Source organism: Thamnophis elegans, chromosome 12 (assembly GCF_009769535.1).
Source record: "Thamnophis elegans isolate rThaEle1 chromosome 12, rThaEle1.pri, whole genome shotgun sequence".
Lineage (NCBI taxonomy): Eukaryota > Metazoa > Chordata > Lepidosauria > Squamata > Colubridae > Thamnophis > Thamnophis elegans.
The window spans coordinates 22,074,872-22,092,613 of NC_045552.1; the positions used below are offsets into that span (position 1 = coordinate 22,074,872).

At 36.6% G+C, this 17,742-nt stretch overlaps 1 protein-coding gene across 2 annotated transcripts in view; it reads left to right on the forward strand.

Annotated features, from left to right (window-relative positions):
- The window catches only part of LOC116515853 (protein argonaute-3), a 60,317-nt gene continuing 42,575 nt past the window's right edge, over positions 1 to 17,742 (forward strand). For both annotated transcript variants that reach the window (XR_004256280.1, XM_032228131.1), the window contains exons 1-2: positions 1 to 506; positions 14,482 to 14,653. Coding sequence is in view for 1 of the 2 variants with exons in the window: in XM_032228131.1 (XP_032084022.1) it covers positions 488 to 506; positions 14,482 to 14,653 (191 nt within the window). In the remaining variant the exon portion in view is untranslated. The remainder of the gene's footprint in view (positions 507 to 14,481; positions 14,654 to 17,742) is intronic.

The following is a 17,742-nucleotide window of genomic DNA, read 5'->3' on the forward strand; positions in this document are numbered from 1 at the left end:
TAGACCGTCCCCCGTCTTCTCCAGGCGCTCAGGAAGACTAAAGAACGGCTCTTAACCAAAGAGTCGAGAAGTAAAGGGGGGGGGGCAATTTCCGGAACGAGCAGGGAAAAGTGCGGTGGCGCATGCGCGCCCCCTCAAACACCGGAGACCGCTCTCCTCATAGCTGGGCTCCTTCGGGTCCCCTTAGTCGGTGAGCGGCGGGAGCAGCGAGCGAGCTGTGCTGCGGGCGGCCACACAATTTCCGCCTGTTCGGCCACCTCCGGAGTCCACAGCTGACCGAAAAAGCCGGATTGGGTTGAGGAGGCAAGCAGCGCAAGAAGAAAAAAACTGCGAGGCAGAAGAAGAGGAGGAAGAGGAGAATCCTCCGTCGCCGCCGCCGCCCCCTGAAGCCCGGCCGGTCCGGACCGGGACGGCGCTAGAAGACGAAGACGAGGAGCAAGAACCGGAGCGGCCCTCATCCCACAAAGTGGCCGCACCGAGTCCATGAATGGAAATCGGCAGCGCAGGTGAGGCGAAGAGGGGGGGGGTTGCCCATTTTGGGGCTTCGGTAAGTGGGCGAGGAGGTGAGGAGGCCTTTTCCCAGACCCTCATTCATTCTTCTTCTTGTGCCATATCCGTCATCGGACGTTGGCGATTCTGATTTTGATCAACCGCCGCATGAAGCCCCTATGACTGTCATTAAGTTTTGTACCTTATGATTCTTGACGAATGTATCTTGTCTGAGAGCAACACTGAGAGCATATGCACCAAAGACAAATGCCTTGTGTGTCCAATCACACTTGGCCAATAAAGAATTCTACTTCTGGCTTCTGGCAGAATTTGCCTCCATGTCTGGGCTGCTCTTCAGAACCGAGACAGAAGTGGGGCCCTTTGGCTTCAATTAGGGGTCCAAGATAGGTCAGTATCGACTACCAAGGGACAGTCTGACCAGGAGTCAAAAGTGTCAAAAGTTGTCATTTTATAAAAAATATATTGGTGGGTTATAAATACATAATTGGGGTCAGTGAATCTTTTAGGGTCTCCCCATAAGGACCACTCCCTAGTCTTGGCAAATCTAGACAATATACTAAAAAGGAGTGACATCACCCTTCCAACAAAAGTGTGTATAGCCAAGGCCATGGTTTTCCCAGTTGCAATGTATGGCTGTGAAGGTTGGACCATAAGGAATGCTGAACAGCAGAGAATGGAGCCTTTGAACTCTGGTGCTGGAGAAGACTCCTGCAAGTCCCTTGGACTGCAAGGCGATCCAACCATTCAGTCCTAGAGGAGGTCAACCCTGACTGAAGATGCTGAAGATGAAACTCAAATGTTTTGGCCACCTAATGAGAAGGAAGGACTCAACTGGAGAAGAGCCTAATGCTAGGAAATATTGAGGGCAAAAGAAGAAAGGGACAGCAGAATGAAGGAGCTGGATGGAGTAACTGAAGTAGTAGGTGTGAGCCTAAATGGACTAACAACAACAACTAGTCTTGAAGATGCTGTGCTTACTAGTGGGATACCCAGGATTGGATAGACAACTTCCAGCAAGAAGTGTCTATTAATTACTACCAGTATTAATTAGTACTATTAAAGTAGCATTTTTAAAATTATTTTCGTATGTGTGGGAGTCAAGAAACCATGTGAAACTTTATGAAGAGGTTGAAGAGATGAGCCCTGACCTAAACATTCTCCCAAACTGGTGCCATCCAGCTGTTTGGGGCTTCGGCTTCCCTAATTCTCCACAGTCTCACAAACCTTTACTGTGCTGGCTGAGAGCTATGGGAATTGTGATCTAACCTTCTCCCTTTCTAGAGGTCACAGGTTGGGGAAAGGGATAAAATGGGATGTTGGGTGAGTTGTCTTATAGGGGACTGTAGAACAGGTGAGAAGGGGGTAAAGTTTCATACTTATGTTTGGACTGGGAGAAAAGGTGACTGTTCAGGCTTTGTGGAACAGGTAATCTTGTTAAAGGAACATTGCATTGCCATGAAATAGAGATGACTATTGTACACCTTTTTATTCAATGGCATGTTCCAGTACTTATGGACCTGCTGACTTGGAACTGTTGAATGAAGAAGGGGATCAGGGTTTCTATGTGCTTTGGAAGTAGATTGGTAGAGGGCACTGTTTTTCAACCTTGCAACTTAAAAGTGGGCAATAGAGTTCAATTGCCAGTATCTCCTCCAGTATAGTGTTGAAAAGCATTGGTATACCCAAACACCAATCATTATTGTAAATCTTGACGTGTGTGAGAGGTCTGGTCCATCATTTCAGTAGAATGAAGATGAGATATTTTTGTGGCAGTGAGCATCCCTGGATTTTTATGGTGTGGGGCACTTAATATTTTATTATTATTCTAAAGGATGAGAATTGAAATATTTACAGAAGAAACTGTATTTCTATTGTGAAATAGATTCGCTAATATAGGCTACAGCTTCTTACTGCCCATTCTGATATAAAAATTGCATAAGGTGGTTGATCATTGGGAGAAACCTACTTATTCGCCCTGAAAATTGCATTTTCTGTTACATATTGGCAGGCATAGGTATTGGCCAACTCAGTATAGTACATTTAAACATCAGTACTATACTAAACACAAAGGTTGCTGAAATATTGTGGAAACATAAAAGCTAATCTTCCCTAACTGAAATAAGCTGGAGAAATCTGCTTAATTGCTTTAGGTACGATAGCTCAAAATTTAGGAATATTTTGATTAGCTGACTTGAGAGATTTTGAAGTAACAGTAAATCTATTCTCTATCTTTCTGCTTCTCAAACATGCTTAGAAATAATGTACCTATTATTGGATATCTAGAACTACTTGACTTTTTGTTGAGTGAGTTTTGAAGATTTTAACACCAGTATAAATTTCAAGATATAATGGAATAAATGAAAAAGATGGCAACTGCTTTCTTCAGTTATCATTGTTTAAATCAATTGTTTAATGAAGAGGTGGCAGCTTTTTAAGTTATCAACATGACAGCTGATATACTGGTAGTTGCACAAAAACTGAAACTTTGTAATTATTCCTGCAATTACAAATATTTAGTATTATTTTAATCACATAGTCCAGATTAGTTACAAGCAACATTGACTAATAGAAGTAAATATTTCAATTTTCAGTCGTGATCATCAGTCACATCATTTGTTTTCAATTCATTATCTTCATCATAGATTTCAATGTTATCCTTTTCTTTAATAAGAGACGGCTTTTTAATATTTGTTCATTCACAGCAGTTAAACTATTTTGAAGTCAGTTTTCCTTACAATACGATACATATTTAGTGTAACTATTTCCAGCTAACTGGGAGTCATATTTTAAAAAATGTGACATTGCATGACCTAATTCAACCCATTAATCCATAAACAATGTTTTACAAACCACTAAATGAAAACCAACAATCCATATTATAATGTAACATAACAAATTGTATGAATCAGGCAACGGTCTACTGTATTGAGGAGCCATTGATCTCATCTAGAGGGATAACCTTTGCACTATATATGTGTTGTTGTTTTTTCATACTGTAGGACAGGGGTATCAAACTCTTGGCCCGTGGGCAGGATGTGTCACATGTTGGCCACTCCCACCCCTGTTTTAGCAAAGGGGAAAACAGTTGCGATACATCACATGATGACAACATGACGACGAAAATTTGACACTCTGCTTTAGGACATTGCTGGGTCACATCCAGAATTTGCTGCTTAATTTCCTAACTAGATTTGTACTTTGGCTTTATTTTTTAAAAAAATGCACTTTTAGAAAAAAATCCCCACAACTTTTTCATGCACATGGATAGTTGAAATAGAGCTGGAGTCCTCTTCTTCTTGCATAATTTTGCTCATTGGCCAACAAAATTCATTTATTCAATTTTTGTAGCCGTCCATCTGAGTCCAATTGACTGTTTTAAAAAGTTTTTTTCAATACTAAAATTAAAACAACATTGTGCCAAACAATTCAAACTACATGCTATAAGAAAAAAAAGTAAACTGCTAACATAAATATAAAAAATATAACATCAATATAACAATAGCACTTAAACTTATATACTGCTTTACAGCCCTCTCTAAGCGGTTTACAGAGTTGGCATATTGCCCCCAACAATCTGGGTCCTCATTTTACCCACCTCGGAAGGATGGAAGGCTGAGTCAACCTTGAACCGGTGAGACTCGAATTGCCAAAGTGATGGCAGCCAGCGAATATGATTACAAATATAATTAAGATTAATAAGTAACTGTCATTTTATAATATATATGTACAACTGGAATTATGTACATATATAAATCAATATAAAATAGTAAAATGTACATATAGTCATAAATATGTTTAACACTATAAAACAGTAAAATGTACAGGTACTCCAAAGGTAAATTTTAATACTGTGTCTATAAAACTATGTTGCAAAAAATGTAGATAGATGAAAAAACATAGATTTGTCAGGAAGTGTAGAGGCTGAAACCTAAAATAACCAGTGATGGACCCTGCCTAATCATAGTAATGGCTCCACTGCACATAAGTATGAATCATGGCATATGGGTGTAAAAGTTACAGCTGATTAAAAGCTCCTATACAAATTAAAAATAGTAATAAAACATGCTTAATATATCTTGAAAATCAACAGTTTGTTTAATTTTATTAAAATTGTAACTCTGTATCCTAGTGAGTTTCTTAGGCTGCTTAACTAAGAGGCAATTGCAACCCACCTGTGACTAGAAGCCCCCCCCCCAGTTTTATGCTTATTTTATATACTGTACATAAATAGTTATAAGGGTTTTTATATCCAATTTTTTTTTCTGCAGAAGTTTCCATCATTTCTTTCAAATCCTTATTAGCTGTTATTACTGTTCAATTCTCAGAGACTGCTTGGGCAAGTCCCCGTAGTTTCCTTGGCCAGGTTTTTCAGAAGTGGTTTGCATTACCGCCTCCTATGGCTGAAAGAAAGTGGTTGGCCTACCGTCCCCTAGCTGGCTTTGTGCCCAAGGCAGGACTAGAACTCCCAGTCTCCCAGTTTCTAGCTGATGTCTTAATCACAGCATAAATGGGCACTCAGCTATTATTATTATAGCCTTTAATGCTCCCAGTAAATCTACAAAAGTTGCACTCTGAACTAGGTTGACACATCACAGTATGTTTTAAAATGTCTTGGCATTGGTTCAACCTTAAAGGTAAATGGATCTGACTGTATTCACATGACTTATGTACCGTGATTAACTTAATTATGGTTTTTTCAGATAATCCAGTTTCAACAATGTACACACACAGGTTGCGTTTGTATGATGCAGTTAAATGTGATTGGCTAGTTCATGGCTCAGTGTTTGGATTCTAAACAGCCACTGAGTAGAGGATTCTCTGTAAAATTAGTACGGAAGATAATTAATGACTGATAATGTGCAGTAGTTCTCAGATGAATGTTTGTTTATTTCAAAATAGCTTGTGCACAAGAGTTGTACAAGCTCCTTGCTAGAGTTTTCAAACACCAAAGATAATGTTTGGATTTCTTACCTTCTGTTCATCACGTATACAAAAATTCTTTGTTTGCAGAAACTAATATCTGGAAATGAACTTACATCTGATCTGGGGCAATGGTTGGTAAAATTGTGATAATGGAGTTTCCGTCTCTTCCCCCATATTTTCCCTGGTTATTGGATTGTGTTTCTGTGCATTTGAGGCTATAATTAAATGCCATTTGCAGAGAGATAAAAATTTAGTTGCACTGAAGTGTATACTTGAGTTTTGTGGATCTTAAATAAGGATGTTTTCTACCTAACATGTCAGAAGATCTTGCCAGGAAGAGGGAGTCAGGATATAAGATGAAGCCACCAAAGGATTCAAGTCCAAGCAGTATTCACTGGGCTTATGACCACTACTGTTATTGGGGTAGTTTGCAAAGCAAGGGTCTGTATTTTAACTTTCTGGGGAGTTTTATGAGTCACTAATATAATTACTAATCTGTATTAATAGTATATTTTAAAGTAATTTGGTTGGTGCCTGAAAGGTTTTGGAGAAAAGTGTTTTTATAAAAGGTGTACATAGCAGAGATGTAGAAACACATCAATCAAACAAAAACCAAGATAGATTTAAGAGGAATTTAAATATCTCCTTTTGCTTAAGTAACTCAGTTAAGTAATTTCCTTGTTTCTGAACATTTTTATTTCTGGATCAAAATTGGCTTCCTGAAATATAACTGTAAACAATTCAATGCTTTGGCAGGGGACACAGTGGCATAGCATGATGAAATCTGTTTCTCAAGCTTTTATATTAAAAAGTAAATATATACATTATATCCAGGGAAAAAGAACTATAATGTTTAAATCTATCAGTATTCCATTGTCTTCTTTCTTTAGAACACTTTAGCTTTCTATTGGAGTTATTGGGAAACTTTCCCCTCCTAAGTGGCTGCTGTTAAATGGAACAAAAGTGTTATTAAAATCAGATCTGTACTTATAACCCTGGGATACGCCTGAGGTCTGTACTTCCTTCACTCAGTTAGTCTGTATTTATTATCTACAAAATAAGTGGCTACACTCATCATACTAAGCCAAAATGTGTTGCTTTTTGGTTTAATCTGTTCTAGGAATTTAATTACTAGTATTAATCCATGGTTAATGGCTTAGTCTGTCTGGGATTTTTTTAATTAAAGATTTTAAACACAATAGTATTTAGTAAATGGTAAAAGTAAATGCAAATTAAACTCAAAAAGAAAAAAGAGAATAAAAAGTGCAAAGAAAACTAGAAAAAAGGAAAGAAATAGAATAATGAAAAAATATCTGAAGAAATGACTTCCAATCTTAATTAGAACAAGTAAAAAAAAACTAGTCACCCCTATAAAGTTACGAACATCTATTTCTTCTCCCCATATCCCATCCCTTCTATAAGCGAAACCATCAACTTTTCAGTGCTGGCTTCAGCAAAAAGTTTGTAAAAAGATATTCCTTTCTTTTACTTCTAGCAATCTTGATTTTTAATTCATTTAGATGTTGTCTTTTTCCCATCACAAAGATTCCAAAGGCAATATGCCTCTTTAGTGTAAAGTCATTAGTGTCAAATCTTGGTTTGTCTTTTGTATTTTCCCATTTGATTTTCAAAGCGTTAATGAACTTCTTTTGTTTATCCAGTAAAAACTCCTTATCAGGATCCTTCTCTTGGTTCTTCTCTACCTTGTAATCCACATTTTTTTCTTGTCATGTTTATTTCCAATTGAATGCCTTGTTTATTTTGTAACCTCCCACTTTTTTAAAATCTGTATTTCTGATCCTGTTATTTCTGTATTAAGCAAAAAAGTTTTCACATCTATTATTTGTTAACATCCTTTAAACATAGTCTGTCCATAGAATAACACATTGTTACTGATATTGTTGATATTGTCACTGGGAGACTTCAAATTTGTCATTCCAAATAGTCTTAATATATTTAAATAAGCAATTTCCAAAAATGATTAGAAGGGAGGATAGCAATCTTAGTGCCTTTTAAAAGGGGCCAGCTGTACATGTGAGCTTGATGGTTAATCCTTTCATCTGGCATTCTGACTTGCTGGAGACTGGTATCCTGTGATCTTCTTATGAGGTATAGCCATCCAGAGTACTTGTGCGCAATCTTCTGTCCTGTCTGAAGAACCAGTCTTCTCACTGTATCTTTGGTCTTTGCAGTGGTCATCACCTCTGCATTTCATGGAGAGACATTTAGCTTGCTATGCCTCCGCTGGAAGTCATGGGTTGGTCTGTTTAAACCTGATCAACTGAGATTTAGTCAGTAAACCATAATTAATGATTTCATATAGTATGGAAATCTAGACTATGAGATTTATTATGTTCATTCTTGGCCCTCTAGTTAGCCTTCTGAAACAAGTATGTCTATAGATTAGGTAGGTAGGTAGATTGGTAGATAGATAGATAGATAGATAGATAGGTAGATAGATAGATAGATAGATAGAGTTTAATTATAGGTTATATAATTAAAGTACTGTATTAATAATTAACAATTATATGTATTTTAATGTATTTTCTCAATAAATATAATGCTGTACATGATAGTATGAGCAGTAGGACAACACAGTAATTTTCCTATTGGACATTGGTTTTAAATTTAAATTTTTTTAAACCGTGCCTTTATTATTTCTCCCAAAATGTGAATTGTCATTCATATAAATTTGACTTGTGAGTCATTTGGCCTTTTGTGATCTTGTTTCTGCTCGCTTAATAGGCTGACTAATTTTCAGGTTCCTGCTATTATACCTTTGTATCCAGCTTTTCTTCCATGGTGAAAGAATGTTATTATAAATGTTATCCAAGCATTGCTTAGTTTATGCAGATGGGAAAAAATAAGATAAAAGCTGCCTTCTATATTTCTATCATGCCTTGTGTATCTACAGCATGACTCCTTTATTAATTGTCATTTTGCAGCTTAACCATAGCTGAAACATGGTTAGCCTATAAAATATGCCCTACATGTTCAGCACCCTCATCTTCATACGGATCAGCTTATATTATTTAGAATAATAATAATAATAATAATAATAATAATAATAATCTGGCTGATTATTTAAAAGACACTCAAGAACATCTATTAATCGAAGTAAAGAACAAAAATCTACTGAAGGCCCAACAGACAAAACAAGAATACAGAAAAGATGTGATAAAATCAAGAATGGAGAGTTGGCAGAACAAAACACTGCATGGTCAATTTCTGGAAAAAATAAAAGATAAAGTGGACAGTGAACAAACTTGGTTATGGTTAAAAACAGGTACATTAAAGAAAGAAACAGAGTCACTAATCCTGGCTGCGCAAGAACAAGCTATCCGCACAAATGCCATTAAGGCCAAAATCGAAAAATCCTCTGATGATGCCAAATGCAGACTTTGCAAAGAAGCTGATGAAACTGTTGATCACATACTCAGCTGCTGTAAAAAAATCACGCAGACTGATTATAAATTGCGGCACAATTCAGTAGCACAAATGATCCATTGGAATTTGTGCAAAAATTATAATATTAAAACAGCAACAAACTGGTGGGAACATCAGCCTGAAAAAGTCACCGAAAATCAGATGGTCAAGATCTTGTGGGATTTCCGTATACAAACCGACAAAATACTGGCGCATAATACACCAGACATCACACTGGTTGAGAAAAATAAGGTCACAATCATAGACATCGCAATACCAGGTGATAGCAGGGTCGCCGAGAAGGAACATGAAAAAATCGCAAGATACCAGGACTTAAAAATCGAAATTCAACGACTATGGCACAAACCAGCAGTGGTAATTCCAGTGGTAATTGGCACACTGGGTGCTATTCCAAAAGCACTGGAATTACATTTAAAACAGTTAAAAATTGACAAAATCACCATCAGTCAAATGCAAAAAGCCGCACTGCTTGGATCTGCACGCATATTACGAAAATACGTTACGACGTCCTAGGCCCCTGGGTGGGGCCCGACTAGTAACCAATGCCAAATCCGGCGAAACAACTGGCCGCTGTGATACAATTGTACAACAACAACAACAACAATAATAATAATAAAGAGTAGTGATCAAGGAGTATTAAGTTTGGCATATCTAAAGGAATGGTGTAGCAAATGAAAAGACTTGAACAAATAAACCATACTGTATGTTGGAAAAGGAGTGGAACTGAGTGGTGCTTATTAGCTTCATTTAAAAATAAAATCACAAGAGTTTGATGAACAAAGTTGGTGTAGTTACAGTGGCTTATAAACTCTCTTGTAAGTTGACAAAAACAAAGATTGCATAACCTAACTTTTTTTGGTTGTTTTTTCTCCCCGCACATTGTTTGCTTTTGTAGAGTGTCTAGTTAGCCAAATGACTTGTGTGCTGGCATGCTTAGCCAAATACGTTAAAAACATAGTGGCTGCATTCACATAGTATGTTAAACTTCATTAATTTTAATTGTCTTTTGTTTTTGTTGGCTCGGCATGTTGAGCCCAGTCTCATTATTTTCTGGTTCTGTGGATTTCAGAAAATTAGACAAACCCAACCAGAGTGCCATCCAAAGAATGATTTCTGACTTGTTGCTGCTAAATTAGCCTGGGGATTGTTAATCAGAGTTTATCCTGTTTTAGTATTCCTAGATGGTTTGAAAAAGACAAAATAGGACCCCTGTTTAAAGCGGTGTGGTAATCAACTAATTCTACCTCTCTTTGCTGGCTGGGAAAATTGTGGGAGTTGAAATCCCCAAGTCTTAAAAGTTGTCAAGGTTGAAAAACACTGTGCTTTAGTGTTCATTGGCATAGCTTCCAGGAAAATATGTCCCAGTGTATATCTGCAGCCCCTGAGTTTCATATCGTGAGAGAATCAATCTCATTATCACCATGATAAAAAAAACATGTTGAGATTCTAGAAAGAGTGTGGAGAAGAGCAACAAAGATGATTAAAGGATCTGGAGGCTATATCGTATAAACAGGTGGGGAACTAGATATATGTAGTCCAACAAAGTGAAGGACTTGGGGGTGACATGAATAACTTCCAGTACTTGAAGGACTGTCTCAGATAAGAGGGGATCAACCTATTCGCCAAAGCACCAGAGAGCAAAACAAGAAATAATGGACGGGAGGTCATTAAATAGAGATCCAACTTAGAATTGAGAAATTCTATTCTTTAATGGTTTCTATAGAAAAAGGCTGTATTCAGCATAACTCAATTCTTTACTCTAACTCAATTCTGCACTGTAATTTATTTTCATAGGTGAAGCATGCACCATCGCCATACAAAGGAATTTTTTTTTATATTGAGCATTCATTGCTACTTTATGTGATTTGTATGCATTTTGTTCTATTATTTTCATATTTCAATTTTGGATTGCTAAAAATGGAACCAACTCTGTTTAGCGTGAATATTCTCTATAATTATTAGAGGATTGTATTCTTTGAGATGATTTGAAAGAATTGTGTTGGAACTTACTATCTCCCTGATACTAATTAAAGCAGCTGCATGTTTTCCAGGTTCAAATGGAAAAACTCCCAGGCTGTTTTAATTAGGAGTCGAAAAATGCTGTGCTCATGAAACTTCCAAAGCACTTTTCCCAAATCATTTCAAAGAGTGCCCAACTCCTTGAACATGTACAGCCTCCATAGTTATACATTATATTGTAATAATTTGTAATGAAATTGCTTTATATGCTTCATTTTGAATTTCTTTCGGGAACAGTAGTTTTTAAATAATCCTGTTGTCTCAGACATTTTAGATTTATAATTTAGATTTATAATTATAAATTTATAATTTAGATAATTTCAGATAAATTGTGAATATGAAACTAAATTTAACCAATAAATTGATCAATCTACTCTTCCACTAGGGAGTTTGGGTGATTTATAGAAGAGCTCCCTCCAAGGAGATTTCATTCTTTCGGGGAGAAGCAGAGACAAAAAATACTTAGTCCTTGCAATTTTACTTCCTTCAATATTTCATAAACACATGCCATAGACTAACAAAGGACATGTTTGTTTGAGTTGATACTTTTCTTCCAGTTAGAACTGCTTAAAGCTCTGGTAGTTTAAATTGCTTAGTTTAAATAAATACATAAATATCTGTAGAATGGATTACAGGAACTCATATTGTAAAAACATTTTCTCAAATGACTTGATGGCTGGTTTTATCTGTTAACCTCTTGTGATTATTAGAATTTTCTGAAAGCTCGTGAAACTATGGGCAGAATAGCCTTTGCATTATTTACGTTATTGCTTGTTACCTTGCATCAGTGATATTAACAGCTGAAAACATCAGTAAGTGGGAATATATACAAGTTCTATTATGTGTGGGTGTATAAAAGTGGTGGTTGTGGTTGATTGTGTTGCGTCTGCAAGTGATGACATTTTTCTTATGAATCATTCCAAAAACCCCAGAGTAATGTTCACCTTTTCTTTTTTTATTTTTTTTTTCATTAATGACTGGCACAGATAGAGGGATGAAAATGTCACTATCTAGCTAGCAGGTGCAAGGGATCTTTATAAGAAGCACTGCTGCAACTTTGGACGCAACACAAGATTGAGAGTGTTGACTGTGCAGAGAGAAAATATTTCAGGAGACAAATTCCTTGTGTGTCTAATCACATTTGGCCAATAAAGAATGTTCTGTTCTATTCTGTTCTATTCTATTTTCTATTCTATTCCATATTCTATATCCCATCCTTCCCTATCTCTATCCCATTTTTCTAAGTGAAATTCTTAAAGTGCTGAAATTGACCACAACAACCAATGCAGGATGGGTTGCAGCCAGTTTTACTATCGGTTTGTAACCCATGTGCAACACGCGAGCTTGCTTTGCTCATACGCAAAACAATTTAAAATTAACTGTGCACCGCAGTCACTGAAAACCAAAATGGCAGTGGCCCAGCGGCGGTGAGAGAACCGGTTCAGGGGCACAGCAGGCCTGGGTCACTGCCGGTTCTGCGACCCAGGCCTGAATTCCACTACCAGTTCAGCTGAACCGGGAGCAACTCACCTCTGAAGCAGTGGAGTTTCTGGTTCAATTCACATCTGATTTACTATTATTTTCTCAATCTTTTTTGCAGATGGATACTACTATTGCAGTTGTACATAGCATGAATTAAATTGAAAAATATTTGTGCTGGCAAAACAAATACAAATTGGATTAAGTCAGTTACCAGTAGGACTGAGAGTGGGAGTCTAAACATTTTCATGGTTAACTGCTTTAGAAAACTACCCTGTTTCCCTGAAAATAAGACCTCCCCGGATAATAAGCCCAATCAGGCTTTTGAGCACATGTGTTAAAAAAAGACCTACCCCAAAAATAAGCCCTCCCCCAAAATATTGCAACACAGCAGCAGCCATGAGGTGACCACGTTCACTGCCTCCTGCACCTCAAAAGTAATAAGACCTCCCCGAAAATAAGGTCAAGTGCTTATTTCAGGAGTCAAAAGAAAATAATACCCTGTCTTATTTTTGGGAAAACGGGGTAGTTTGGATTAGATCATGGTTATAAAAGAGGAAAAGGGAGGCTAATTAATATTCGTATTCTAATAAAGGCAGCTGTGTGTTCTTTAGCAGCCATCGGTTGTTCTTACGACTTGAGAACTGACCTTGTATCCTTCTATTTATGTAGCACTGTACATGTACTTCTACTACTTTATTTATAAATTCTGTAGAATTATTAAAATACAACAAATATCTAAAGAGCAGAAGATATCTGAAATTAGCATTTGAATGTCTGAGCTTCAGATCTAAGATCTGGAGATAGGTTTGGGTGAATATAGAGTGATAAGGGAAAAGCTGTGGTTTCCTAAATCTTTAACTTTTTAACTTTAACTTTTAATAAATTTATATGCCGCCCAATCCCGTAGGACTCCTGAGATAGGTATGCCCAGAATTTTGATAAATTAGGAGAAAAGGACTATAAAAATGGTTTTATAGATTTATATGGTTTAGATTTTAAAATTCAATATTCATATTAGCAATGAATATTTTTAATATGCATGGCAACGGCTGGACTGAAAAATATAAGCAACAAAATGAATTCAGATCAGAATTAATTCAAGGCATGGCTAATTAGAGAGGAATAAAACTATAGGTAGTCATCGACTTACAACCATTCATTTAGTAATTATTTGAAGTTACAACAGCGTTGAAAAAAGTTACTTATGATTTTTTTACACAACTGTTGCAGCATCCCCATGGTCACATGAACAGAATTTGAATGCTTGGCAACTGGCATGTATTTATGATGGTTGCTGTGTCCCAGGGTCATTTAATCACCTTTGCAATCTTCTGACAAGCAAAGTCAATGGGGAAACCAGATTCACTTAACAGACATGTTACTAACTTAATAACTGCAATGATTCGCTTAACAACTGTGGCAAGAAAGATTGTAAAATTAGATCACTCGCTTGAAAACTGTCTTGCTTAGACAACAGAAATTTGGGGCTCAATTGTGATTGTAAGTTGAGAACTACTTGTAATATAAAAGAAGGGGAAAATCCCTTGATTAATGCTTTCTTGTCAACAATGCAAAATAGCAATAGCAATAGCAATAGCAGTAGACTTATATACCGCTTCATAGGCCTTTCAGGCCTCTCTAAGCGGTTTACAGAGAGTCAGCATATTGCCCCCAACAATCTGGGTCCTCATTTTACCCACCTCGGAAGGATGGAAGGCTGAGTCAACCCTGAGCCGGTGAGATTTGAACCGCTGACCTGCTGATCTAGCAGTAGCCTGCAGTGCTGCATTTAACCACTGCGCCACCTTGGCTCTTATGACCTGATACTGCCTTGTTTCAGGATGGTGGGTTTTTAAAAAACTTTTCAGTTTAAGCTACAGCCTTGGAATTTTCTGATGATTTTCAATTTACTTCTAACCAGTTTTTACTGCTTAGTTTTTAGGAAATCAGCCAAGGTTAGCTCAGTCTATCTGTTGCAGATGGAAATTAGCGCAGTATTTGTGCAAATGTAATGGTAGGGGATGGATGTTTCTTTGCACCAATATCACTAAAACAAGTTCAGGTTCCATCTCTAAGTTGTACCCTTGTTTTATTTGGCAGGAACCGTTGGGGCTCAGCCCCTACTCATGGTACCCCGACGACCTGGCTATGGCACCATGGGAAAACCTATTAAACTGCTGGCCAACTGCTTCCAAGTTGAAATCCCAAAGATTGACGTCTACCTCTATGAGGTGGATATTAAGCCAGATAAGTGTCCTAGGAGAGTGAACAGGTAAGTTATAATGGGTAATATTATTTTACCTTACTAATATTGATTAGCTGATCGAGTGAGATGCTTTCAATAGCTAGTGCTGGTCAGCGTTTTTGTTTGAGGAGAAAATACTTCATTTGATAGCCTTTTATTTTTTTAAAAAATAGCTGATGCTGCGAGCATATTATTTATTCTTGGATCGAGGAGTAAATTTGTAACTTGAACATACATTGTTTTACATGAACACCCACATACCGGAAAGAAATTAAAATTCATTTGTAAAAATGGCATATGTCTTTAGCATTGACAGAACAAGTAGAATGCAATGAAAGTGAGTAACTTCTTTGTTTTTAAGAGTGATTAGCACTTTAAGTAATTTGGGCATATGTAGGATTCAAATTGAAAGTAAACACAACTTTTGAAAGTTAACATTCATCATGAATCATTTTTAGTCTCTATAGATAGCACTCTTTTTTTTTAATACTGAAATTATACTGTGGGTTTCCAAGAAAGGCCAAGTTTTCACAGTAGTGTTATTAGAGCAACATTTTTTAAAACATATAATTGTTTTACTGGATGATTCTTATTTCTTGGTAGGACAGGAATTTTGGGGTGTTGTTACTCACAAAAAATGCTTGTTAATGCATTAATCAGAACAAAATCAACCGGTTGCAGATTAGATTTGAATAGGCTGAAAGCTCTGCTGGATCAGGCCCAGGGTATATTTAAACTGGTATTCTATTTCCACAGGGGTCACAGAGATGCCTCTGAGAAGCCCAAAACAGAACATAAGAGAATAGTAACTTCAAAACCTTATTTTTCAGCAATTGGCTTTTAGAGGCAAATTACCACAGTTACTAGCAATACTATACAGCAATCATCTTGACTAAAGGTCATGAAGTGCTTTGCATCAAATGAAACTGTACAGATTGGTAGGTGTTACTGAGTTCTGGAATAGCAAATGTCAGTGCTCAACAATATACAGTTAAAACACAATGCCTGTCTTCAGTCAATTACCTTCTGCCTTCATTGTACAACTTACTCTGTTTTATACATGAACTTTTCATTCACTTTCACTGTGCTATCCGTGATTCCAACCTGACTATTTTCTGTACCAAAGGAAACCAAAACACGGGAATTGTTCCAACCATTTGGACCTTTTTGTTGTTCCTTTCTGCATCTTCTTCAATCTTACAGTTTCATTTGAGATGTAATAAACAAAATTAAGCACAGTGTTCTATAAGCAATTCTAGTTCTGGATTTATATGTTATTAAGCCATTCATTAATATCAACTGGAAACTATAAACATGGGTAGCTTTTTCATGTATTAAAGGTAAGAACTCTTGTCTCTTGATCTGTAAATGCTGGGAATAGATAATTAACTCTAGCTTGACTTCAGTAGAATTTTGAAGTCCTTTGAATGTCCTGTTCAGTTTTAATACCAGATATGTATGTTATTCTTTCTATTGAAGGTTTGTGTAATTTGTCCATTAGGCAAGTAATTTAGTTTTGGTAAATTAAAAGGAATTCAAACTGTTTTTGGTTCTGCAATATCCATATGACGTGAAGTCATGGTCTTGTAGCTGACTGACTTCATACTTGCTCAGGAGTTTCATCAGCTATTGTTTATATGCTATGCAGTAAGTATCCTTGGCTAGATTTTCCACAATGCTTCCTTTATTTTTGCTGTAATATTTATCTGTGTTGTTTAAACACTTGTCTTTAAGAGATAATGAAAATATGCATTTTGCAACTTTAGTGAATTTGGTGTGTCAAATAAAAATTGATAGACTTGTGTTTAGATCATAAGATCTTAACAGAGGCCTGTTAATTTTAAGCAATGGGGTTGCTGTATAATTAGATAAGTAACATTTTAAAGTTTTATATAAAAGGGCTTTTTGCAACATTAAGCTCTATTATTCTATGTAACTATGATATAAAATATTTATATTGTTAGTTTTATATTCACTTTCTATTCAAGACTGACCTCTCTCCCTCCATTTTTCCCATCACAGTTCTTGACATTATACAACAGATCAATGATTTGTTTATCATATCTTGATATTTCAAGGTGAATAATATTAAACTCAAAAGTCTGTTTGCTGTTCCATAATGACTTAGAATATTCCCCTTTCAAAAGCTGTAGGCCGGTTATCTGTCATCAATACCTTAGAACGTGGAGAGATTCAGAGAGCACTTAATCTCAAGTGATTTTGAAAAACAGTACAGTAATTATATAAGTCGGCATGAATCCATCACAAAGCAATTACCTGTGCGTTAGAGAAAAATTATCACCGTAAGAGTTCTTCAGCTGTAGAACCAATTACCAAGATTGTTGGTAAGCTCCTTCTGGATAGCTTTCTGATAGGGATGCTTTAATTTGAATTCTTGCTGTGAGCTAGGAGTTGGACTTTCCACCCCTGTAATTCTCTAAGCTCCTGAGAAACCATACTTTGCATCACCTAGTGTCAATAATTGGAAACATTCAAAGAATGTCATCTCTGGAGAACCTCGAAAAAGCTGCTGGCTTGAGTGAAAAAGTCAGGATGTATATAAGTATGGGAACCCACAGAACCTCTAGGTTAGAGGTTTTAGATCCAATTTTTTGTTGCTGAAGTGAAGGTAGTGTTACATACCTTTTTAAACATAGCTTGTTAATTTCAAAAATTACTGTTTTTCAGAGGTGTTTCAGAAGCATCAAATGGTCCACATTGCTGTAGTCTAGCTAAGTAAAATCCACTGCAAGTGTTTTGCTTGTATTAACACCTTCGTTAACTTCCAGTTTGTTTCAAAAGCCAATTGGCAAGTCTCTTTTTTTATAACACGCAATTTAATTTTTCAAGCTTCACCAATAAGGCACTTTTCTAAAGAAAACGGCATGTTGGCTTATACATTTTTAAATGGGTTTTGGTAAATGGGTTTTGAGGCCATTGTCCTAGAAAGAGAATTATAAATTCAGAGCTGACATGCAAAGATATTCATCACTGTCTTTCAAGGATTAACAAGGGGATTGCCATTGCTTTATAATAGGGGTCTCCAGATTTCGCCATTTTAAGACTTGTGGCTAGGAAATTCAGAACGGGAGTCTCCTAGAATTACCTTGAAGTAT